The sequence below is a fragment of the Doryrhamphus excisus genome, linkage group LG1, assembly GCF_037039965.1.
Source record: "Doryrhamphus excisus strain RoL-2023G ecotype Guam linkage group LG1, RoL_Dexc_Guam_v1.1, whole genome shotgun sequence".
Classification (NCBI taxonomy): domain Eukaryota; kingdom Metazoa; phylum Chordata; class Actinopteri; order Syngnathiformes; family Syngnathidae; genus Doryrhamphus; species Doryrhamphus excisus.
The window spans coordinates 1680560-1705398 of record NC_136357.1 but is presented as its reverse complement, the minus strand read 5'-3'; the positions used below and the strand labels follow the sequence as shown (position 1 = coordinate 1705398).

Here is a 24839-nt window from a genome sequence, read left to right as displayed (position 1 = left end):
TGGCGGACGGACGTGACGCCGCGCGGTGGTGTCTGTGGAATCTACGCCCCCCCCCCGCCCCCTCCCCACACACACAATTCAACCTCGTGTGAGTCGGTATGGTTCTGGTTATGATGTAAGAGGGGTGTAGGGGTGTCGTGGCGCAACCCTCCTGGCCTCCACCAATGGAAATTTGGGCCGGGCTCAACACCCATCTTTTGGAGTCTTGCTATATAATGCACCAATCAGACCCCCCCACCCCCCACGCCCTGTATTCATCATTTACTTACCATCATTCTCTTCTTTCGCTGCTGTTCAATACTTCACAGTCAAGTCATCATGAGGTAAGAATATTTTTTTCATGTTATTTCTACCATCTTTAAAAGTACTTTTTACTGCTCTACTCTATTAGAATATACTTAGATAGTTTTTTTTTTTGATGATGCACGAGATATATTCTTAGATATACATCATTTGCTTCGTCAGCTATGTTGACTGCTAATATTGACTTACTTTGGATTCCAGGGGTGTCCAAACTGCCGCCCAGGAGCCATTTGCTGCTCGCGGCAATGCACATTTTTAAAATATCATTTAACAAGAACCACCACTTTAAAAAAAAATTACATTGGGGAAAACTTATCATGTTATGACAATAAAGTCAAAATATGATGGGAATAAAGTCATCATTTACAAGAAGAAAATAAAAGTTGAAATAATTGAAAAATTGGAACAACAGTGGCAAAAATGATAAAATATATAAAATTTTATGAGAAAGATAAAAAGTTGTATTCTAATGAGAAAAAATCATAATATAAGGAAAAATGTTCTCATTTCAGTAGCATAGAGTTGAAACATGTATTATTTTAATATTTTTGTTTGTATTCACAAGATGATAAAATCAAAATAAAACTAACTAAGGTTGTCATTTTTGGAAAATAAAGTTCATGTGAATAAAGTCAAAATATTCTAACTTTTTTGCATTCTAACAAGAACCCCCCACTTTTAAAAAAATACTTTGGGGAAAACTTAAAATGTTAAGACAATAAAGTCAAAATATGATGGGAATAAAGTCATCATTACGAGAAGGAAACTAAAGTTGAAATAATTGAAAAATTGGAACAACAGTGGCAAAAATGATAAAATATATAAAATTTAAAAAAAAACTATGAGAAAGAGAAAAAAGTTGTATTCTAATGAGAAAAGTCATAATATTATAAAAAATATTCTCATTTCAGTAGCATAGAGTTGAAACATGTATTATTTTAATATTTTTGTTTGTATTCACAAGATGATAAAATCAAAATAAAACTAACTAAGGTTGTCATTTTTGGAAAATGAAGTTCAGGGAAAAGTGAGGATATTCTGTGAATAAAGTCAAAATATTCTAACTTTTTTTTGCATTCTAACAAGAACCCCCACTTTTAAAAAAAATACTTTGGGGAAAACTTATAATGTTATGACAATAAAGTCAAAATATGATGGGAATAAAGTCATCATTACGAGAGGAAAACAAAAGTTGAAATAATTGAAAAATTGGAACAACAGTGGCAAAAATGATAAAATATATAAAATTTTATGAGAAAGATAAAAAGTTGTATTCTAATGAGAAAAAATCCTAATATAAGGAAAAATATTCTCATTTTAGTAGCATAGAGTTGAAACATGTATTATTTTGTTATTTTTATTTGTATTCACAAGATGATAAAATCAAGATAAAACTAACTAAGGTTGTCATTTTTGGAAAATGAAGTTCAGGGAAAAAGTCAGAATATTCTGTGAATAAAGTCAAAATATTCTAACTTTTTTTCGCATTCTAACAAGAACCCCCACTTTTAAAAAATTACTTTGGGGAAAACTTGTAATGTTATGACAATAAAGTCAAAATGATAGGAATAAAGTCATCATTACGAGACGAAAACAAAAGTTGAAATAATTGAAAAATTGGAACAACAGTGGCAAAAATGATAAAATATATAAAATTAAAAAAAACTTTTCATCTTTTTCATAGATTTTTTAAATGAGAAATTTTTAAATGAGAAAAAGTCATAATATCATAAGGAAAAATATTTTCATTTTAGTAGCATAGAGTTGAAACATGTATTATTTTATTATTTTTATTTGTATTCACAAGATGATAAAATTAAGATAAAACTAAATAAGATTGTCATTTTTGGAAAATGAAGTTCAGGGAAAAGTGAGAATATTCTGTGAATAAAGTCAAAATATTCTAACTTTTTTTTGCATCCTAACAAGAAAAAAAGACTCAGTTTTGGGAAAATAAACTTGTAATACGAAGAGAAACAAACAAACAAAATTGGAAAATGAAGTTGGAGAATAAGTTCTAATAATTTGGGAATAAAAGCTAAAGCTAAAGCTAAAGTCCGTACCATCATACTTAATCATATTCACTTTGCCTTCCTTGATTGTCCACACCAGTGCCAGGAATGACTGCAAGTCTTACGTGGTTCAGATGAATGGAAACGCAGTCCACAACGGCAAACGGTTGAATGGAAGCGGAGTCAACAAGAAGGCCGTCCACCACGTCAGCGTCCACGGAAGTCTTCATCCACTCAAATCCAAGAGCCGCAGAGAGCGATGGGAAGTGAAGCCGTCGGTCATGGCCGACAACACCTTCAATCCCATACGAGCCATCGTGGACGGGATGAAACTCTCCCCGCATCCTGATAAACCCATGATCGCCCTTTCTATAGGTGAGATGGCGTGCCTTGCTGGCGAATGGTAATGGTAATGGTAATGGTAATGGTAATGGTAATGGTAATGATAATGGTAATGGTAATGGTAATGGTAATGGTAATGGTAATGGTAATGGTAATGGTAATGGTTTTATTTCATTTAAACATGCATCAGATTCCAACTGAGTGCATCCCATAATCAGTTCCCAGTTCCACATGTCCAAAAGGAGTAGGAGTAGTACATTTGTTCACTTCCTGCTTTCTGAATATAGTTTAAGGTTTTATTAATTTAATTTAATTTAATTTAATTTAATTTAATTTAATTTAATTTAATTTAATTTAATTTAATTTAATTTAATTTAATTTAATTTAATTTAATTTAATTTAATTTAATTTAATTTAATTTAATTTAATTTAATTTAATTTAATTTAATTTAATTCAGCTTAACTTAATTTAATTTAATTTAATTTAATTTAATTTAATTTAATTTAATTTAATTTAATTTAATTTAATTTAATTTAATTTAATTTAATTTAATTTAATTTAATTTAATTTAATTTAATTTAATTTAATTTAATTTAATTTAATTTAATTTAATTTAATTTAATTTAATTTAATTTAATTTAATTTAATTTAATTTAATTACCGACGTACGAGGTGAGGTGATATGTCCAATGACATCATGGGTACCATAGTAAGTGTCAAGATAGTAATATATTTTATTGTATTGTTCACTTCCTGCTTTCCATAATATAGTTTAAATTAAATTAAATTAAATTAAATTAAATTAAATTAAATTAAATTAAATTAAATTAAATTAAATTAAATTAAATTAAATTAATTAAAGTTTTATTTTATTTTATTTTATGTAGGAGGTGATATGAGCATCCAATGCCATAATAGGTACCATAGTAAGTGTCAATATAGTGATATATATAGCACATCATGACTGGTTCAGCTAATTGCTAATTAGCTAATTGGTTATTTTTAGCCTTATGCATTATTTTAGCTGTTTGAACATGAACTATATCAGCAAGTTGAAGTATTTGTCATTTTAGAAATAAAAGTAGTCGGGCCATTGACCTGAATGATGAATCATTTGAACGATTCATGTGCAAATACCCTCCAAAAGAGTCTGTTACCTCCTCAGGGGATCCAACCGTCTTTGGAAACCTTCCCACGGACGACGAAGTACTGAAAGCCATGAAAGACGCCATCGATGCGCAACAATACAACGGCTACGCTCCTTCTGTGGGTCAGTTTGCATCCCAGCCAAAACCAACATTCAAACAAATATTCATGTTGTCGCCTTTAACCCTTGGATGAACGAGTGACTGGACCCTACACTCTTCCATAAGTGGCTCAAAAATCACCCATACTAGAATCAATGCCTTTTTATGACAATTTTGCCATTTTGGTTAGGAATAATCACTTGTATGATATTTAGTATTATATTTAGGACCACACAAGAATGATTTCATGTTAGAAACATCTTCATTTTTCACTTTTTTTACATCTTTGAAAAAGAAAATGACCCCGTACAACAATAGAAAATGGGAGGATCCATTGTGTGTTACATAAAGGTAAGTTAAAAATGTGAATGGCATGATATCAAAAACATGTTTTTTGAGGAATACCAGGAATATGAAATGATAAAAAATTTTCATTACGAAGATATTTCAAGAAAACAACCTGACCGGGTCATTTTTGACCCACTTATGGAAGGTTGGGGTAGTAACACAAAAACTAAAATTTCTTAAAATGTATAAAAAGTAAGTTAAAAATGTGAATGGCATGATATCAAAAATAGTTTTTTGAGGAATACCAGGAATATGAAATGATAAAAAATTTTCATTATGAAGATATTTCAAGAAAACAACCTGACCGGGTCATTTTTGACCCACTTATGGAAGGTTGGGGTAGTAAGACTAAAACAAATATTTCTTAAAATGTATAAAAAGTCAGTTAAAATGTGAATGGCATGATATCAAAAACATGATTTTTGAGGAATACCAGGAATATGAAATGATAAAAAATTTCATTTCGAAGATATTTCACGAAAACAACCTGAGCGGGTCATTTTTGACCCACTTATGCATCTAAGGGTTAACCTTCACCCAGCCACCAAATCCTAGCCCTGCAGTGTTTTAGGATCTGCATTGTTGTTTGCTGGCAGGATACTTGAAGAGTAGACAAGCTGTGGCCAACTTTTATAGCTGCCCCGAGGCCCCCCTGGAGGCAGAGGTACAGTATTCCCTTTCCCGGATTATGTTGCATATTTGACAACAATGCAAATCAATTAGTACATTTTATTATTTGGAACTTTGAGTTTTTTTTCTGAAGTTAATCATGCGAATAATCCCCCCCCCTCTCCCTCACCCCCCCAGGATGTCATTTTGACCAGCGGCTGTAGTCAGGCCATTGACCTCGCTATCAGTGTCCTGTGTAACCCCGGAGACAACATCATGGTGCCGCGTCCAGGCTTCTCCTTATATAAGACCTTGGCTGTTTCCCTGGGCATCGAGGTCAGGCTGTACAACCTGCTGGTAGGCTACACTTTGTCATCTTGGTCATTCGCTAGTCTTAACCGCGTCGCATCACACGGCAACATTTACGTTGAAAGGCGTTGTTAAAAACGTAGTCTTTAATGAGAAAATGTGGAAAAGTAATCCCTCGTTTATGGCGGTCAGTTGGTTCCAACAGTGATAAGTGAATTTCTGCAAAGTAGGATTCCTTATTTATACATGGAATATTAATCCTTTACACTCCTATGACCCAATATAGTAGACATAATAAGAAAATAAGACATATATATATAAGACACATAGTTAAAAACATAGTTTTCAATGAGAAAACGTGGAAAAGTAATCCCTCGTTTATGGCGGTCAGTTGGTTCCAACAGTGATAAGTGAATTTCTGCAAAGTAGGATTCCTTATTTATACATGGAATATTAATCCTTTACACTCCTATGACCCAATATAGTAGACATAATAAGAAAATAAGACATATATATATAAGACACATGGTTAAAAACATAGTTTTCAATGACAAAACGTGGAAAAGTAATCCCTCGTTTATGGCGGTCAGTTGGTTCCAACAGTGATAAGTGAATTTCTGCAAAGTAGGATTCCTTATTTATACATGGAATATTAATGCTTTCCACTCTTATGACCCAATATAGTAGACATAATAAGAGAAAATAAGACATATAATTAAGACATATAGCACAAGTAGTTAAAAACGTAGTCTTCAATGACAAAATGTGGAAAAGTAATCCCTCGTTTATGGTGGTCAGTTGGTTCCAACAGTGATAAGTGAATTTCTGCAAAGTAGGATTCCTTATTTATACATGGAATATTAATCCTTTACACTCCTATGACCCAATATAGTAGACATAATAAGAAAAAATAAGACATATAAATAAGACATATAAGACAAGTAGTTAAAAACGTAGTCTTCAATGACAAAATGTGGAAAAGTAATCCCTCGTTTATGGTGGTCAGTTGGTTCCAACAGTGATAAGTGAATTTCTGCAAAGTAGGATTCCTTATTTATACATGGAATATTAATCCTTTACACTCTTATGACCCAATATAGTAGACATAATAAGAAAAAATAAGACATATAAATAAGACATATAAGACACGTAGTTAAAAACGTAGTCTTCAATGACAAAACGTGGAAAAGTAATCCCTCGTTTATGGTGGTCAGTTGGTTCCAACAGTGATAAGTGAATTTCTGCAAAGTAGGATTCCTTATTTATACATGGAATATTAATCCTTTACACTCTTATGACCCAATATAGTAGACATAATAAGAAAAAATAAGACATATAAATAAGACATATAAGACAAGTAGTTAAAAACGTAGTCTTCAATGACAAAACGTGGAAAAGTAATCCCTCGTTTATGGTGGTCAGTTGGTTCCAACAGTGATAAGTGAATTTCTGCAAAGTAGGATTCCTTATTTATACATGGAATATTAATCCTTTACACTCCTATGACCCAATATAGTAGACATAATAAGAAAATAAGACATATATATATATAAGACACATAGTTAAAAACATAGTCTTCAATGAGAAAACATGGAAAAGTAATCCCTCGTTTATGGTGGTCAGTTGGTTCCAACAGTGATAAGTGAATTTCTGCAAAGTAGGATTCCTTATTTATACATGGAATATTAATCCTTTACACTCCTATGACCCAATATAGTAGACATAATAAGAAAATAAGACATATATATATATAAGACACATAGTTAAAAACGTAGTCTTCAATGACAAAACGTGAAAAAGTAATCCCTCGTTTATGGTGGTCAGTTGGTTCCAACAGTGATAAGTGAATTTCTGCAAAGTAGGATTCCTTATTTATACATGGAATATTAATCCTTTACACTCCTATGACCCAATATAGTAGACATAATAAGAGAAAATAAGACATATAAGACACACGTTCATTGTTCTTAACTGTCAGCCAGAGAAATCCTGGGAGGTGGACCTGCAACACTTGGAGAGTTTGATGGACGACAGGACATCCTGCCTGATCGTCACAAATCCATCCAACCCGTGCGGCTCTGTCTTCAGCAAGGACCACGTACAGAAGATCCTGACAGGTCAGCAGAACTCACCTAAAACTCAACAAAGTCTTTCCAGACATGTGTTTCATGAATCCTCCTCCACAGTGGCCTCCAGAAACCACGTGCCCATCCTGGCAGATGAGATCTACAGCAACATGGTGAGTAAAGTGTCACGTCAGGTTGGCTGGCCTCCACAGGTCCTCGTTTACCGCAGCGAGGCACATTTTCCACCAGGGTGACGGCAGAGATTGCCTTTGGTTTGGGGGCATTTGTCCGGGACAACCACACATCAGCACACGGAGGATTAGGACGGGACTAGGATAAGTCAAAGATGACTCCACCTTGAACTGCCGCATAGACAGAATAGGAACCAATGATGACTAAACCTTGGACTGCCGCAGAGACAGAACAAGGCTGCAGATACGCAACAGGAACTGATGATTTTGCCTGAATCTGCCGCAGAGACAACAGAAACCGATGATGACCCCACCTTGATCTGTCTTAGAGACAGAACAGAAACTGATGAGGGCTAAACCTTGATCTGTCTCAGAGACAGAACAGAAACTGATGAGGACTAAACCTTGATCTATCTCAGAGACAGAACAAGGCCGCAGATACGCAACAGGACCTGATGACTTTTCCTGAATCTGCCACAGAGATGGAACAGGAACCGATGATGACTCCACCTTGAACTGCCGCAGAGACAGAACAAGACCGCAGATACGCAACAAGAACTGATGATTTTGCCTGAATCTGCTGCAGAGACAACAGAAACCGATGATGACCCCACCTTGATCTGTCTCAGAGACAGAACAGAAACCGATGAGGACTAAACCTTGATCTATCTCAGAGACAGAACAAGGCCGCAGATACGCAACAGGACCTGATGACTTTTCCTGAATCTGCCACAGAGATGGAACAGGAACCGATGATGACTCCACCTCAAACTGCCGCAGAGACAGAACAGGAACCGATGACAACTCCACCTTGATCTGTCGCAGAGACAGAACAAGACCGCAGATACGCAACAAGAACTGATGATTTTGCCTGAATCTGCTGCAGAGACAACAGAAAACGATGATGACCCCACCTTGATCTGTCTCAGAGACAGAACAGAAACCGATGACGACTCCACCTTGAACTGCCGCAGAGACAGAACAAGGCCGCAAATAGGCAACAGGAACTGATGACTTTTCCTGAATCTGCCGCAGAGACAGAAAATAAACCGATGATGACCCCACCTTGATCTGTCTCAGAGACAGAACAAGACCGCAGATACGCAACAGGAACTGATGATTTTGCCTGAATCTGTCTCAGAGAGAGAACAGGAACCGATGAGGACTAAACCTTGATCTGCCGTAGAAACAGAACAAGGCCGCAGATACGCAACAGAAACTGATTACTTTGCCTGAATCCGCCGCAGAGACGGAACAGGAACCGATGAGGACTCTGCCTTGCGCTACCGCTACTTTCATCTTGCGTTTATTGAAGAGTATTAGTACAAGTACAGTTACCAGGCGCAGTACTGTCCTTCACGTTCAAAACTCCCCAAAGGCTGATGCTGTCTTCCTTTTCCTCGTTCATGCATCAGGCCTTTTTGGTCTTGGCAAAGCCGAGCAAGACTTCATCCGTTTCATTTCCCACCCGTTGCACAACTCTTTGTTCTGTGTCACGGCGTCCAGCGGGAATTAGCAGGAGTGGAAAGGTCGGGGTTGTCGGGTGCATTTCCAAAAGCCACACTGCCAGCCTCTAATCGTTCCCTATTCTATTCTCCTGCAGCAGAATGACTGTGCACTTTTCAGGCTGCATATGTTTGCAATCAGCCTGAATGAAACACTCGCTTTTTTTTGTTTTACGACTAAGGCGAGACCTCAGCAGCTCGCAAACGGTAACGTTCATGCCCCTCCTTTTGGGGCATAGCTGCTTTATATGGTTTGTACAATTTTTTTAAGACAATTTATTTCAGCGAGAGGACTACAGTAGGCACGACTGCAAGCCAAGATGTTGTAAAAATGGAATTCTGGAGTAATATAATAATATGGAACATTGAATTATTGTCGGTCGAGCCAAAACGACATGACTTCCCTGTGCCTGCAGCACATCGTTCTGGAGAACTTTAATGAAAACCAGCTTTCAGTATGCTTCAGATGTCTCACTGCAACCTCCACAAGTCACGTTTTCACTCAGTAGGCCTGGGGGAGGGGGGATGGGGGAGGGGGGGGCATGTTTTCCACTGAGGGCCCCATACTGAAACATCTAAGCAATTACTTCAACCAAAACTCATTTTAAGAAATTTTTGTTTTTGTGTTACTACCCCAACCTTCCATAAGTGGGTCAAAAATGACCCGGTCAGGTTGTTTTCTTGAAATATCTTCGTAATGAATTTTTTAAAAATCATTTTATATTCCTGGTATTCCTCAAAAAACATTTTTTTGATATCATGCCATTCACATTTTTAACTTACCTTTTATACATTTTAAGAAATTTTAGTTTTTGTGTTACTACCCCAACCTTCCATAAGTGGGTCAAAAATGACCCGGTCAGGTTGTTTTCTTGAAATATCTTCATAATGAAAATTTTAATCATTTTATATTCCAGGTATTCCTCAAAAAACATGTTTTTGATATCATGCCATTCACATTTTTAACTTATTTTTATACATTTTAAGATTTTTTTGTTTTTGTGTGACTACCCCAACCTTCCATAAGTGGGTCAAAAATGACCCGGTCAGGTTGTTTTCTTGAAATATCGTCTTAATGAAAAAAATTGTATCATTTCACATTCCAGGTATTTTCTCAAAAAACATATTTTTGATATCATGCCATTCACATTTTTAACTTAAATTTTATACATTTTAAGAAATTTTAGTTTTTGTGTTACTACCCCAACCTTCCATAAGTGGGTCAAAAATGACCCGGTCAGGTTGTTTTCTTGAAATATTTTCGTAATAAATTTTTTTTTATCATTTCATATTCCAGGTATTCCTCAAAAAACATGTTTTTGATATCATGCCATTCACATTTTTAACTTACCTTTATGTAACACACAATGGATCCTCCCATTATCTATTGTTGTACGGGGTCATTTTCTTTTTCAAAGATGTAAAAAAGTGAAAAATGAAGATGTTTCTAACATGAAATCATTCTTGTGTGGTCCTAAATATAATACTAAATATCATACAAGTGATTATTCCTAACCAAAATGGCAAAATTGTCATAAAAAGGCATTGATTCTAGTATGGGTGATTTTTGACCCACTTATGGAAAAGTGGAGGGTCACTCAAGAAGGGGTGGGGGGGGGGCATGGTCATGGAACATATAAAATATTCCGTTAGGACCGTCTGGACTGAAAACCTATTTGGCCTCCTTGCACTGAAAGACTTTTATGGCTTTATGATTTTTACTTTTGAGTCTTTTACTTTTATTTAATTCAAATTTTGCGTCTTCCTGTCAGGTTTTCCCAGGTTGTGAAAGCCCGTCTCTGCCGTCCCTCAGCTGTGACGTTCCCATTATTTCTTGTGGCGGTTTGGCTAAACGCTGGCTTGTCCCCGGTTGGAGGTTGGGATGGGTCCTGATCCACGACAGGAACAACATCTTTGGGTCTGAGGTTGGTTCGCATCCGACTAGCAAAGACGACTAGAAGTCCTCCATCCTTGTCTAACGTCATCTCCAGATCCGACAAGGCCTGGTCAAACTGAGCCAACGTATTCTCGGAGCGTGTACCATTGTCCAGGGGGCCCTGGAAGGAATCCTCAACAACACACGCCAAAGCTTCTACGAGGACACTGTTCGATTCCTCAAGGTGTGCTAACGTGTAGCACTTTGTGTAGTCGATATACGAGGCGACATAACCGATGTGATGTACGCTCTTCTTCTCCACAGTCCAATGCTGAGATTTGCTTTAACGAGTTGTCCACAGTGCCGGGTTTGACCCCCATCATGCCGTCGGGAGCCATGTACTTAATGGTCAGTAACCAGTTCTTCCATCTCGTCACGCCAATGACTGTCTACTGTATAGTCCAGTACAAACAGCGAGATCAGTGGAATATCCTAGCAAGACCGACATAATACCCAACATGGAAGTCCGGTTTCGTTGTCATAGAGACGGGATTTGGACCTTCATAATGGCTAAATGAAGTGAAATACAGTGGAACCTTGGTTAGCGTGATTTTCAGTTCATTCATTCATTTTCAGGCGGGGTACACCCTGGACTGGTGGCCAGCCAATCACAGGGCACATATAGACAAACAACCATTCACACTCACATTCATACCTATGGACAATTTGGAGTGGCTAATTAACCTAGCATGTTTTTTTTTGGAATGTGGGAGGAAACCGGAGTACCCGGAGAAAACCCACGCATGCACGGGGAGAACATGCAAACTCCACACAGAGATAGCCGAGGGTGGAATTGAACCCCGGTGTCCTAGCTGTGAGGTCTACGCGCTAACCACTCCACCGCCGTGCAGCCCTGTTTTTCAGTTAACGTTGAAAATTTCTTCCAGAATTTTGCCTCAGTTTATGTAAATTTTCCGGTTAGAGTCCAACTATGTTCTTAGCTTAGGAGAACCGTGTTCAATTCCACCCCCGGCATTTTCCATGTGTGGAGTTTGCATGTTCTCCCCGTGCATGCGTGGGTTTTCTCCGGGTACTCCGGTTTCCTCCCACATTCCAAAAACATGCTAGGTTAATTAGCCACTCCAAATTGTCCATAGGTATGAATGTGAGTGTGAATGGTTGTTTGTCTATATGTGCCCTGTGATTGGCTGGCCACCAGTCCAGGGTGTACCCCGCCTCTCGCATGAAGACAGCTGGGATAGGCTCCAGCACCCTCTGTGAACCTAGTGAGGATAAGTGGTAGAAAATGAATGATTGGGTTGAGCTGGTTTAATTATACCTCGAGTGTTAAGTTGGTGTGTGATGAGTTTAGTGTTCTTTGTAAGAATGCATGCGTGGGTTTTCTGGGAGGGTTCAATTCCACCCTCGGCCATCTCTGTGTGGAGTTTGCATGTTCTCCCCGTGCATGCGTGGGTTTTCTCCGGGTACTCCGGTTTCCTCCCACATTCCAAAAACATGCTAGGTTAATTAGCCACTCCAAATTGTCCATAGGTATGAATGTGAGTGTGAATGGTTGTTTGTCTATATAAAAAACGATATGCTGATATTGTCCAACACTCATTTTCCGATACGGATATCAGCTGATATTGATGTGTTGGGATAGGCTCCAGCACCCCCTAACAAAGGTTCAGCTGTATACGTTATATAAATACAACAACGGGAATCGAATACGTTCGAATGCAAGAGTACAACACATTTGTGTTTTTTACTCAGGTTGGGATCGACATGGATAGCTTCCCAGATTTCCACAACGACGTGGACTTCACCGAACAGCTGGTGACAGAGCAGTCCGTTTTCTGTCTGCCCGCCACGGTAAGATCTTCAACATCGTTTTCGACCGCCGCCTCAATCCAGTCCGTGTTGACGCCTGCGGTCTCTGTTCTCCGATCAGGCGTTTGAGTATCCCAACTTCTTCCGCATCGTGGTGACCGTGCCGGAGCAGATGATGGTGGAAGCGTGCAGTCGGATCAGGGAGTTCTGCCAGCACCACTACCGGCCGGGTAGCCATAACAGTAACGATCTGGACCAATGATGCGTAAGCAGCATTCCACGTTATGGGAATGTTCCCAACGTACCGAGCAGGAATCAATGTTCGACTTTCCAAGGTGTAAAATTAGACGTTGGAAAATGCTTCCATGTAAATAATGTACGTGTATGCACCTTATACAACAACCTCTTTGTATATTTATCTAATTGTTGTACTTCTTTCATATAACTTTACTCTTTTATTACTTTAGTACCGCTAACGGTGCGTACTAGCTTCCGGACCGTTCCAATGGCTGTGTCTCATTTGGCGGGCTTGCGTACTTAAGACGCTTTTGAGTGCACTAGAATGTTGCCTTCACAATGCCGAGTGCGCATTGATTGACATTTGTCACCACATCGCAACGTCGTGAATGGGAGAGATCAACGAGTGGTTGCAATTCAGCAAAAAAAGGAGAGAAAAAGAAGCGGCGAAATGAGTGATGGTGGTACTGCATTTGGGACAGCAGTACACTGTCTACATTTGCACTTTCAGTAGCTAAATACACAGTGTACTGAAGTGTACTGACGGAAGTATTCCATTTGAGACGCAGTCAGTGAGTGTGTATCATTGAGCGTCACAATCAGTGTAAGTAATTCCATTATGAATATTTTTATTAAACTGATCCTTTTATCACTTTGGCCTAGAAAATGTCTCCATCATTTTTTTTACATGAATAAAACTATAATTCCCACAATGCAAAGTGTTTGTTGCTTTAAGTAATGTGCACAATAAATATGAGGAATTATGACATATCAATAAAGCTGGAAAAAACCACTCAAAGAGGCTTAATTACCTGTACTGTGCTGTAGGGTGAGCAAATCAAGCGCTCCCTTTCTCTTATGTGTACTTGATGTAAACACCAGTTGTGGGTGGTGCATTTGGAATTTGGTACATATCTTTTAGCGACTGATTTAAAAAAGGAAAAAATAAAAGTGCTGTATTAGGTTACCCTACTGTACATACAGTATTAGGTTCCCCTACTGTACATACAGTATTAGGTTCCCCTACTGTACATACAGTATTATGTCAACCTACTGTACATACAGTATTTGGTCCCCCTACGGGTACATACAGTATTAGGTTCCCTAGGGGTACATACAGTATTAGGTCAACCTACTGTACATACAGTATCAGATTGACCTAATGTACATACAGTATTAGGTTCCTCTACAGTACATACTGTATTAGGTTGACCAAATGTACATACAGTATTATGTTCCCCAAGGGTACATACAGTATTGGGTTTCCCGACGGTACATACAGTTTTAGGTTGACCTAATGTACATACAGTATTAGGTTGACCTAATGTACATACAGTATTAGGTTCCAAGGGTACATACAGTATTAGGTTCCCCAAGGGTACATACAGTATTAGGTTCCAAGGGTACATACAGTATTAGGTTCCAAGGGTACATACAGTATTAGGTTCCAAGGGTACTACAGTATTAGGTTCCAAGGGTACTACAGTATTAGGTTCCCCAAGGGTACTACAGTATTAGGTTCCAAGGGTACTACAGTATTAGGTTGACCTAATGTACATGCAGTATTAGGTTCCCCAAGGGTACTACAGTATTAGGTTCCAAGGGTACTACAGTATTAGGTTGACCTAATGTACATACAGTATTAGGTTCCAAGGGTACTACAGTATTAGGTTCCCCAAGGGAACTACAGTATTAGGTTCCAAGGGTACATACAGTATTAGGTTCCAAGGGTACTACAGTATTAGGTTCCAAGGGTACTACAGTATTAGGTTGACCTAATGTACATACAGTATTAGGTTCCAAGGGTACTACAGTATTAGGTTCCAAGGGTACTACAGTATTAGGTTCCAAGGGTACTACAGTATTAGGTTCCAAGGGTACATACAGTATTAGGTCAGTTTCACCAAAAAAAGTGAAGTTGAATTGAGACAAAAGTTTTTTTTACAAGATGGCGTATTTATTTGAATGAAATGTAAATATGAATAAAAAATAGTTTACCATTTCTGTCAGGTGGAAAATGTAAACGTCCGGATGCTTTTTGGGATACTCGGTGATCCCAAGCGGTCCCGTTGGGAGTGGCGAGGCCCCTTCAGTTGATTGTGAGCACGTCGCTCTGGATCTCGTGGTTGAGCTGCGTCTGCAGGTCGCTCAGCTTCTTTTTGAGGATGGCCAACGCGGACATGACGATGGTCTCGGGTCGCAGGGAGCCGCAAGACTCAACGTTGTAGAAGAACCTTCAGGGAGGAGGAGACAGTGGAAGCCATTAGAGATGCGACATGCTAAAAAAACATCCAAACCAGTTCCTCCAATTGGAAACTTATTTCTTACCTTTCTGGTTTTCCATTGGGATCGTAGGGAGCCTGGACCTCATCCTCCTCGATTTCCGAATATTCACTCTTGGGCCTAGAACCGGCACGGCAACAAATGATATTTTTATTTTTAGAGGTTTTCCTTCTTGCTGTGAAAGTAGAACCGTACCATTCCTCTGGCCGAGGGTAGACCGTGTGCCGCAGCGCATTGTCGGGGTCGTACTCGAACGCCACTCCCGCAGTCGGGTTCCACTTGGCGTGCTCCTTACCGAAGCCTTTCTTGGCGTAGGCTCTCAGGCGCAGTTCCTGGCCTTTGCGGAGCTTCACAAGCAAAATCTCTGGAAAGGAAAGAGAGTGGATTGAAGCGTTGGCTTGGATTATTCATATCAGGAGAATTTCACTGAAAAAAACTTCAATAAAAATTATAAAATTTGCAGTCAATTTAAGAATATAGTCACAATTATGAATGTTTTACAAAAGTAACATAGGAGGGAAAACGACGTCATTTTTAGCGGCATTAATTTGAAATATAAAAAAAAATTGAAGTCCTAATTAGAATTTTTTTGTAATAAACTCAAAATATTAAGAAACAAATCATATTCTAAAGAACAAAAAAAGAGACAATTTCATGAGAATAAAGTCAGATTATTAAAACAATTCCACATAATAATTAATAATACTAATAAATAAAATAAATTGTATATAAATATATTTTATATATACAATTTTATTTAATAATAAAATTTAAATTAATTTTTTATAAAATTTTATTTTATCTTTGTTTTTATTAAAAAATCATTTTTATTTTTATTTTATTTTTTTAAATAAAATTGTATTTTATTTTTATACAATTTTATTTTATTAAAAAAAATTATATTAGAAAAACAGGAAGTGAACAAATGTAACAGTTACAGTAAAATAAAATAATTCCACCTGTTTGTAATATGACAAAAAAAAACTGTAATTTTTTAACAATAAGGTTTGGAGAAAGTTATAACATAAAACTAAAGTCAAAATTTTCTGTGACGAAAATCAAAATATTATTTAAAAAAATTCTTATTCAAGAAGACAGTTGAAATAAGTCCAAAAACAGCAAGCACAAAGCCAAAAACTGCTTATTCCATAGTGATCACCCAATCTGATGGTTGCTGGTTCGATCCTCAATCCTCATGTAATGTTTCAACATACTAATACATCCCAATATTTCAAATGCCGGCTAACTGCTAACTACAAATTTTCCCTCCAAAAGTCTGGCGTGGCGGCACAGCTCAGGTCGCAGACCAATCTGGTCATCTCCCTTGCTGGTTCGATCCTCAGGTGGTGACCAGATTTCAACACGTTTCTCACCGTTTCGTTCGGCGTCGTCATTGGGATCGTTGTCTCGACTCCTGGAAGTCACCTGCAAGGCAGAGACGGGAGAAGGGTCGGTGCCGTGATGTACTTGGGAAAAACAGGAAGGACGTGTTGGAGACCCACGGGGATGACTCTGTGGTTGTTGGACAGCAGATCACGCGAGGTGACGTTGCGCGTCTTCTCATCGGTGCAGCGAACGTCCAGCGTCAGCTCCACAGAGCACTCTTGACAGAATTCGTTGCAGGTACATTCCTGGTGCGGAATCCGTTATTAGTATTATTAGTATTCACTTATTAAATTCTATTTATTTTCTTTACTTTATAAATATAATAAAGTCAAAATATTAAGAAACAAGTCATATTCTAAAGAACAAAAAAGTCCCAATTTCATGAGAATAAAGTCGGATTATTAAGACAATTCCATCATTAGTAATAATTAATAATAATAATAATAATAATAGGAAAAAGAATGGATTGAAGCATTGGCTTGGATTAATATCAGAATTTCACAGAAGAAACTTCAATAAAAATTATAAAATTTGCAGTCATTTTAAGAATATACAGTAGTCACAATGATGAATGTTTTACAACGGTAACATAAGAGGGAAAACTTCATTTTTAGTGGCATTAATTTGAAATATTAAAGATTTGTTTTAAGTCCTAATGAGAACATTTTTAATAGTCAAAATATTAAGAAACAAGTTATATTCTAAAGATTTCTAAACTATTCTAAACAAAAAAGTCCCAATTTAATGAGAATAAAGTCGGATTATTAAAACAATTCTATAATTTGAAATAATTAATAATAATAATAATTTTAAAATAATTCCACATTTTTCATTTTTGTAATTTTTTTAAACAAGGTTTGCGTAAAAGTTATAATATAAAATCTTCTGTGAAGAAAATCAAAATCAAAAATTTTTAAAAACTATTATTCAAGAAGTAGAGAGAAATTTATTTTTGATAAAGTCAAAATATTAAGAAACAAGTCATATTTTAAAGAACAAAATAAAGAGAATAAAGTCGGATTCTTAAAACAATTCTATAATTAGTAATAATTACTAATAATAATTTAAAAATAATTAAAAAATTATAATTTTTTAGTTGTAATATTACAAAATAAAACTGTATTTTTTTAAATTAAGGTTTGGGGAAAAGTTATAATATTAAACTAAAGTCAAAATTTTCTGTGAATAAAATCTAAATATTATAAAAATAAATTACAATTCAAGAAGAATGTTGAAATAAGTAGAAAAAAAACATTCTGCTTTATTTAGCTACTACATTTACTTTAACCCTATTATGATACTTTAATTATAATTATTTTTATACGACCAAATGAGGCCACTTACCCTGGAGTACTGCATCTTTTCAACAATGTCATCGCTGGTGAGCGGGATGAGACCTGAGAAGATGCCAAGAGATGTCACGTGATGGCACAAAGACACAACATGAAGTCGTCTAACGCACATACCGACTCTGTGAGCGATGAACTCGTCGTGCAAAACTGATGAGTTGGCGTCTATCTGGATCCAGTCGATTGCTGCTTAGAAATATTGGAGCATTAGTTGTGAGCATGATTGCTAAGCAACGCACTGCACTTCCACAGGTTCCACAGGTGATCTTACCTATAGTGGGTACTTCTGACATGAAGACTCGTCTAATGGAGTTAGCAACCCTAATGAGAGATAAAAAAGAACATTTAAGACCGTGTTGACAAGTAGTAATCCTCCAGTCACTTAAATAAAGAAAACACAATAGGTTACACAAGCTAACACATAGCTTAAATCGCTAGCATTTTTTAATGCAACAGAATTTAAATAGCTCTCAACTTCGTGAATCAATTAAGGAATTTTAAATATAATTCAAAGGTTGTGCATCGTTTCCGTGAACATTATGGCTCACTAGATGTACAAGAGCTATGCTAACTGCTAACGGTAAACAAAGCTAACGCAACACTTACACCAAATATTTTAATGTAAATAGCTCTCGGCTTCGTGAAGCAATTAATGAATTTTAAATATAATTCAAAGGTTGTGCATCGTTTTCGTGAACATTATAGCGAATGGCATTGTCTGGTCACTAGATGTACAAGAGCTATGCTAACCGCTAGCGGTAAACAAAGCTAAGGCAACACTTACGCCAAATCTGTGTTCTCGATAACAAACTTGACATTTTCATCTGAAAGCTCCGTGATTTTTACGGTGGGCTGGTTAGCATACGGCATCTTTATCAAGCGATAGCGAGAACGAATATTAACGTAACTAAACCATGCACACAAGGAAACGAATGAGGCGCATTTTCTTCTTCGCCTTGTGTAGACAATGCAACCATGTTGGATGTACTGCCCTCTTCAGGCAGTTGTTTTTATTGTACCTCGCACTGTCCCGTAAGAATCCGGACGAAAGCTATGCTATGAATGGATCCCGTCCAAGCCCGTTTTCTTTACCGGCGCACTAACATTTTAACGTTTTCCCGTATTTTATCTTGGATTTTAACAAAAAAATACTAAATTATCCCTGGCCGGTCCGCTCGGTAACACTCGGGCAACATCGGTGCTATACGGCCAGTGAAGTCATAGTACCTTCAAAATAAAAGCTGGTAAAGTAACACGGTTGCACACAGTATAAGAATACACCAGACCACGTGAACATACATTTGTGATGTATTTTTTAGTAAAATATGACGTCAAATAGGTGTGAAAATATAAACACACCTTCATTCTTGTTCCATTTTCCTTGTCTATGAGAAATCGGCTGTAGAGTCTACGCTGGCTCCTCTACACAGCAGTTCCTGAAGATTCTGGGTGTCAGGGGCCCCATTGTGAGAAAGGTCCCGAAAGACCTTGACCTTCACAGAAAATTTGGATTCTAGTTTTATATTATAACTTTTCCCCAAACCTTAATTAAAAAAAAAAAAAGTTTTATTTTGTAATATTACAACTTAAAAAAATATTTTTAAATTATTATTACTAATTATAGAATTGTTTTAATAATCCGACTTTATTCTCGTTATTTTTGTTCTTTAAAATATGACTTGTTTCTTAATATTTTGACTTTATAAAAAAACACTCATTAGGACTTAAAAAAACCCTAATATTTCAAATTAATGCCACTAAAATGATGTTGTTTTCCCTCCTATGTTACTGTTGTAAAACATTCATAATTGTGACTATATTCTTAAAATGACTTCAAATTTTATAATTTTTATTGAAGTTTTTTTTCTGTGAAATTCTAATGATATTAATCCAAGCCAACGCTTCAATCCATTCTCTTTCAATCCACAAGGGAGCTTCCAGCTATTGCTCGTAGTGGCTACAGGTAGCAAGGACATGTCCACCACCCGATGCGACAGGAAATGCCTTGCAGGTGGTCTCGCCTTGCAATGTGCGCACAACTAGAAGCTATTTTATTCATTGTCAGTCAGGTTAATAAGGAGGCATTTTAAATAAAAGCATGATGAGTTGGTCCACATGGACGGGTTGTCGACTTAAATGGGTTCTGAATAGGATAATAATAATCACTCAATTGCTAAATATATAATATTTACTTTATTGAAGAGCTGAAAGGATCTGATCATAAGTGAATATTGTAATGGTTCGGCCAGAGAGCATGTGTCATATCAGGTCTGGGATCCGTCTTGTGAAGGTGCTTGGCCTCATCGCCGCTGGTTCATTCCGGAGAGATTCTTCAGCTGCAGGCACAAACAAAACAAATGGGAAAAAAAACGAATATTCATTTAATTTCCCTGCATAATTCAAAGGACCAGACTTGCCAGTAAACATGCGATGTACAAATGGTAGAGAAGACTTACAGTTAAAGCAGCACCCATGAGGCCCTGCACTACCGCTTCACCCGTCGACTGCAACTGATGGACAAACGACAACACATGATTTACAACGTCTACATTCAATGTTAGCTTGGAGATCAATCAAAGCCTCCATATTTGGCAGCACGACACCTGTTTGGCGGAGGTGGCCATGTTGACTGCATCCTGAATGCGGTTGTCGAGAAAGATCCAAGTGTCCTGGAAGTCTGGGGAAGAATCCTGCAGCATCACCAGCTCCGTGGTGTTATAGATGCCCGTCAGTGCTGCTCTTTTTCTGTACCAGTTCATCTGGAAGAACAGAAATGGATTTTTACAGAGCAAAATGGCACAATGGCTGTCAGGCTAATTAAATATTTTGCATTGGAGGATGTTTCTTAAATCATAAATACATAGTTCATCTTCAAACAGCTAAAATAATGCATAAGGCTAAAAATAACCAATGAGCTAAAAAATGTCATCCAATACTTCTCTACAAGAGAAATATGATCTCAGGGAAGAAGTACATTTGAAAAATTAAAATAAAATTAAATTAAATTAAATTAAATTAAATTAAATTAAATTAAATTTTATATAAATATATTTTGTATATAAAATTTTATTTTATTTTAAACATTTTATTTTCATAATTATATTTTATAAAAAAAAATAATTATATTAGAAAAGCAGGAAGTGAACAAATGTAACAGTTACTGATTGTAAAAGTACTAGATGGAGGGGTAGGATTTAATAAGCTTTGCTTCTTCCTGCTCCTTTTGGACATGCGGAACTGGGAACTGATTATGGGATGCACTCAATTGTAATCTGATGCATGTTCAAATGAAATAAAACCATTACCATTACATGACGGTGATATGTAGTATTGTACACTAGCCACTAATGTTACAGTAATGTTGGGTGAAATACACAAGCACCAGACTTGATCATTGTGTTTTATGGTGTTGGCCGCGTGCGGACGTTGTGAAAACAAGTACACGACGCTGCGAAGGACTGCAAAAGCGGGAGCAGGAAAGGAGCAAACAATTAGACCCGCTCACGTCTGTGGATCTGTCTCCAGCGTAGTACCAGATGTCGTCCACCAGGGTGGAAAGGTGTTTCAGAGCCTCAGGGATGTTATGAGGCAGTAGCAGGATGCTCATCGCCTGAGGAGACAAACACGGAGTCAAGAATCTAGTAGGAGTCTTAAAAATCTGACAGGGAAAACCACCACCAGGCTGATCTGTCTTCCATGCTGTCACTCACCATCATGCACAGTTTACCTGCGGCCATGTTTCTATGTAGGGGACGTGCATCCGAAGTCTGGTCTCCACTGCATCTCTTAGAAAGTCAGCAGTCTTCTTTGGTCTGCAAGAGCATGGAGTTACCAAAAAAAAATCAACTGGTAGATTGATTTTGGCTTTCCAGATGTATAAATGGTGTGTGCATACTCTGCTTGTCCCAGCTGGACCTGCTTGTGTTGTTCGGCGAGGATGTCGGCCAGTTGGGAATTGCACTGAGCAACGAAATGCAGCACCAAGTCTCCAGCTCCGTTGTTAAACATGCCGGCGGACGCCGACGACAGGCCCAGCGTCTGGCGCCAACACACATGTGGGATATTTTTACCCGGATTTAGCCCTCGCAAAATCAACACATTCATTGAGGAATCTTTCTCCAACTCCTTGTGCATTTTTTTTAAATTTGAGAATTGGATCACATTTTGGTGGAAACACCGTACATTCTGGCTTTTTGGAGTGAATGTAGCCCAATAAATTCAGCCACCTGACATTAAAACACATTTGAAACACTTCAGCATTTCAGTATGTGGAATCAAACTATGGGATGGATTGAGTAAGGAAATCAAACAATGCACAACGATGAGCCAATTCAAGAAACAATACAAGCAGTTGATGTTTGCTAAATACAAGGATGAAGAGTCTTGAACCAGTCATGATGTGCTATATATATCACTATATTGACACTTACTATGGTACCCATTATGGCATTGGAGGCTCATATCACCTTGTACTTTGGTACGGGACGAATTAAAAATTAAAAATTAAAAATTAAAAATTAAAAATTAAAAATTAAAAATTAAAAATTAAAAATTAAAAATTAAAAATTAAAAATTAAAAATTAAAAATTAAAAATTAAAAATTAAAAATTAAAAATTAAAAATTAAAAATTAAAAATTAAAAATAATTGAATTGCTAAAAAAAATTGCTAAATACAAGGATGAAGAGTCTTGAACCAGTCATGATGTGATATATACCGTATTTTCTGGACTATAAGTCGCTCCGGAGTATAAGTCACACAAGACCAAAAATGCATAATTAGGTTAAAAAAAAACAAATTTTTTGCGGTTAATTTATTTTCCAAACTACTTGACCAAAACAGACATTACGTCCTCTTGGAAGCCAAGTTCTAACATTAATAAAATAATATAGAACAGGCTGAATAGGTGTAAGATATGCTAACACAATGCTTATTCAGATACACAAAAAATAAACATGAACAGAAAAGGTGTCCAGTGTTTATGGAACATAAACACTTTTTTATTTATAAGTCGCTCTGGAGTATAAGTCGCAGGAACAGCCAACCTATGAAAAAAAGTGCCACTTATAGTCTGGAAAATACGGTATGTATCACTATTATTGACAGTTACTATGGTGCCCATTATGTTATTGTATGGTCATGTCACCTCGTACTTCGGTACGTGACAAAAAATAAAAATACCACAAAAAAAACTAAATTAATTATAGTAGAAAGGCAGAAATTGAACAAATGTAACAGTTAGTGATTGTAAAAGTACCAGATGGAGGGGTAGGATTTAATAAGCTTTGCTTCTTCCTACTCCTTTTGGACATGTGGAACTGGGAACTGATTATGGGATGCACTCAATTGTAATCTGATGCATGCTCCTCCCCCAAATCATGAGCGCTTATCCCCCCCCCATCTCACCTCAGCGCCGGCCGCAATGGCCTCCGCGGTCCAACCATGCTGCGGGACAAACTCCAAAGCAGCGGCCAGGATTCGCCCTTGAAGCTGCTCCTCCGTTTCGTACTCCTCACCTTGCTCTTCACTCTCATCCTGGAAACTAATAGTAAATAAGAAACAAACAAGACAGTAGCAGTTTGAACTTGAGTACCCAGAAATCCTTCAGTGTTGTGTTCTGCACATAAAAGTAACACACTGACCTGCTGTTTGCTCTAGTGGATTCGTCAGCGTGTGTGTTACTTGTCGACTCTCCCTGGGTCGTCCCGGCTGTTGGGTCCTGACCGACGTGTTTGTTGGATTTGGATTCATCCTGAAGCATCAGCGCTGCACAGCGGAAGCCGCGTTTGACACTGACACACTCGGGTTTTGCTGCTGGTGCTGCTACAACTGGAAGGAGGAAAAGCTGTCAATTCACAATCCAGTCATACTACGGGCGCAACATGTAATCCCTCGTTTAGCACAGTTAATTGGTTCCAGATCCGACCATAAGTAAATGTAGGATTTGTTCTTTGGAAATTGAATATTTTCATAGTAGGCATACAGAAAACCTGGTTATGACCTTCTACATACACTTTTTAAACATTATTAGACAGATTAGCCCCTAGACAGGAAATAACACCCCTATAGTCACCTTTACGGTCGTATTACCCAATATAGCATAAATTATAAGCCAAAATAAGACTTGTGCTAGTATGTGTTGCTGTAAATGTCGTCCAGTGCTGGGGGAACAGAGTGAGAGTCGGACAAAAACACGGTGACGGTGGTTGTTCAAAGATTTGGCACAATAAATTTTGGCGGCCGATAATGGCCCTACAAATTACAGATGACAAATGATATTATTGTCAACATTATACATATATTTTTTATTTCCATTAATATAATAATAATATACGGCAAAATAAAACTACTGATTGCAACTGGTCATAACAATACTGACTGATATCCCTCCAGTCTGGCTTCCCTGGTAGCTGGGCTAACTTGCAGCATTTCTCTCGTTGTTTTGATGGGTTTATGTGGCTAAATGTTAAATTAGCTAACATTTACAACCAACTGACACCTTTTAAACACAGATACTGAAATATCTCGGAGCACTTAAGAGGTGATATTGGATCCGCCAACATCTTACATAACCAGTGAGCAGACTTTTGTCACCTTTGTGAGCTCGCAATCCACAAAACCACCAAGATGTCAAATAAAAACGCCAGTTTTACAAAAGCGGAGGCGATACACAATTCCGTCCTTCACGATCACCTTCTCTTGATAAGAGACGTTGTTGGCGAATACTCCGAGTGATCGCGCAGCGAAATAAAACATTATTCGTTTCCATCACATACGATCAAATGATGCTGCTGCTGGTGGTGGTCCATATTTACTGCTGCCCAGCCCCCGAAGTGCCCTTCCAGCACGTACAGCCCTCAGCAGCGCCGCCATGTTGGTTATTTTCCTTTAGACTTTCTGACGTCACTTTAGCGCGACTCAGAGAGGCGACACAAACTAGTCAGGT

General features: G+C 37.4%; 3 protein-coding genes across 3 annotated transcripts; 1 reads left to right on the top strand and 2 right to left on the bottom strand.

The window, feature by feature from the left end:
- The first annotated feature begins 212 nt into the window (after window positions 1-212).
- tat (tyrosine aminotransferase) lies at window positions 213-13599 on the top strand. The gene is made up of 12 exons (XM_058076089.2): window positions 213-323; window positions 2416-2690; window positions 3824-3928; window positions 4850-4917; window positions 5061-5219; window positions 7150-7288; window positions 7358-7410; window positions 10706-10858; window positions 10925-11053; window positions 11134-11217; window positions 12583-12681; window positions 12761-13599. The coding sequence occupies exons 1-12, from the start codon at window positions 319-321 to the stop codon at window positions 12899-12901; spliced, it is 1410 nt and encodes a 469-aa protein (XP_057932072.2). The 5' UTR covers window positions 213-318; the 3' UTR covers window positions 12902-13599.
- A 1220-nt stretch (window positions 13600-14819) lies between these two features.
- polr2c (RNA polymerase II subunit C) lies at window positions 14820-18862 on the bottom strand. Its single transcript, XM_058075656.2, has 9 exons — window positions 18679-18862; window positions 18166-18215; window positions 18012-18080; window positions 17890-17942; window positions 16662-16790; window positions 16533-16584; window positions 15355-15523; window positions 15205-15279; window positions 14820-15110 (listed from the first exon to the last, which is right to left on the bottom strand). Exons 1-9 carry the CDS (start codon window positions 18762-18764, stop codon window positions 14966-14968), a joined length of 828 nt encoding a protein of 275 aa, XP_057931639.1. The 5' UTR covers window positions 18765-18862; the 3' UTR covers window positions 14820-14965.
- Window positions 18863-20068: 1206 nt separating this feature from the next.
- Window positions 20069-24823, bottom strand: coq9 (coenzyme Q9 homolog (S. cerevisiae)). The gene is made up of 9 exons (XM_058076290.2): window positions 24670-24823; window positions 23536-23722; window positions 23300-23435; window positions 21790-21932; window positions 21622-21706; window positions 21400-21504; window positions 20498-20653; window positions 20351-20404; window positions 20069-20230 (listed from the first exon to the last, which is right to left on the bottom strand). The coding sequence occupies exons 1-9, from the start codon at window positions 24764-24766 to the stop codon at window positions 20195-20197; spliced, it is 999 nt and encodes a 332-aa protein (XP_057932273.2). The 5' UTR covers window positions 24767-24823; the 3' UTR covers window positions 20069-20194.
- Between the last annotated feature and the right edge of the window lie 16 nt (window positions 24824-24839).

Excerpts from the sequence above, each read along its gene's own strand:
- tat (XM_058076089.2), top strand. Across the intron at positions 5,220-7,149 it reads TCAGGCTGTACAACCTGCTG|CCAGAGAAATCCTGGGAGGT; the intron begins GTAGGCTACACT and ends CTTAACTGTCAG. Across the intron at positions 7,411-10,705 it reads ATGAGATCTACAGCAACATG|GTTTTCCCAGGTTGTGAAAG; the intron begins GTGAGTAAAGTG and ends TCTTCCTGTCAG.
- polr2c (XM_058075656.2), bottom strand. The coding sequence starts at position 18,764 with ATGCCGTATGCTAACCAGCCCACCGTAAAAATCACGGAGCTTTCAGAT. Across the intron at positions 17,943-18,011 it reads GTTCATCGCTCACAGAGTCG|GTCTCATCCCGCTCACCAGC; the intron begins GTATGTGCGTTA and ends GCATCTTCTCAG. Across the intron at positions 15,111-15,204 it reads CCCAATGGAAAACCAGAAAG|GTTCTTCTACAACGTTGAGT; the intron begins GTAAGAAATAAG and ends TCCTCCCTGAAG.
- coq9 (XM_058076290.2), bottom strand. The coding sequence starts at position 24,766 with ATGGCGGCGCTGCTGAGGGCTGTACGTGCTGGAAGGGCACTTCGGGGG. Across the intron at positions 23,436-23,535 it reads TCCACTAGAGCAAACAGCAG|TTTCCAGGATGAGAGTGAAG; the intron begins GTCAGTGTGTTA and ends ATTTACTATTAG. Across the intron at positions 20,231-20,350 it reads TCATGGGTGCTGCTTTAACT|CTGAAGAATCTCTCCGGAAT; the intron begins GTAAGTCTTCTC and ends TTGTGCCTGCAG.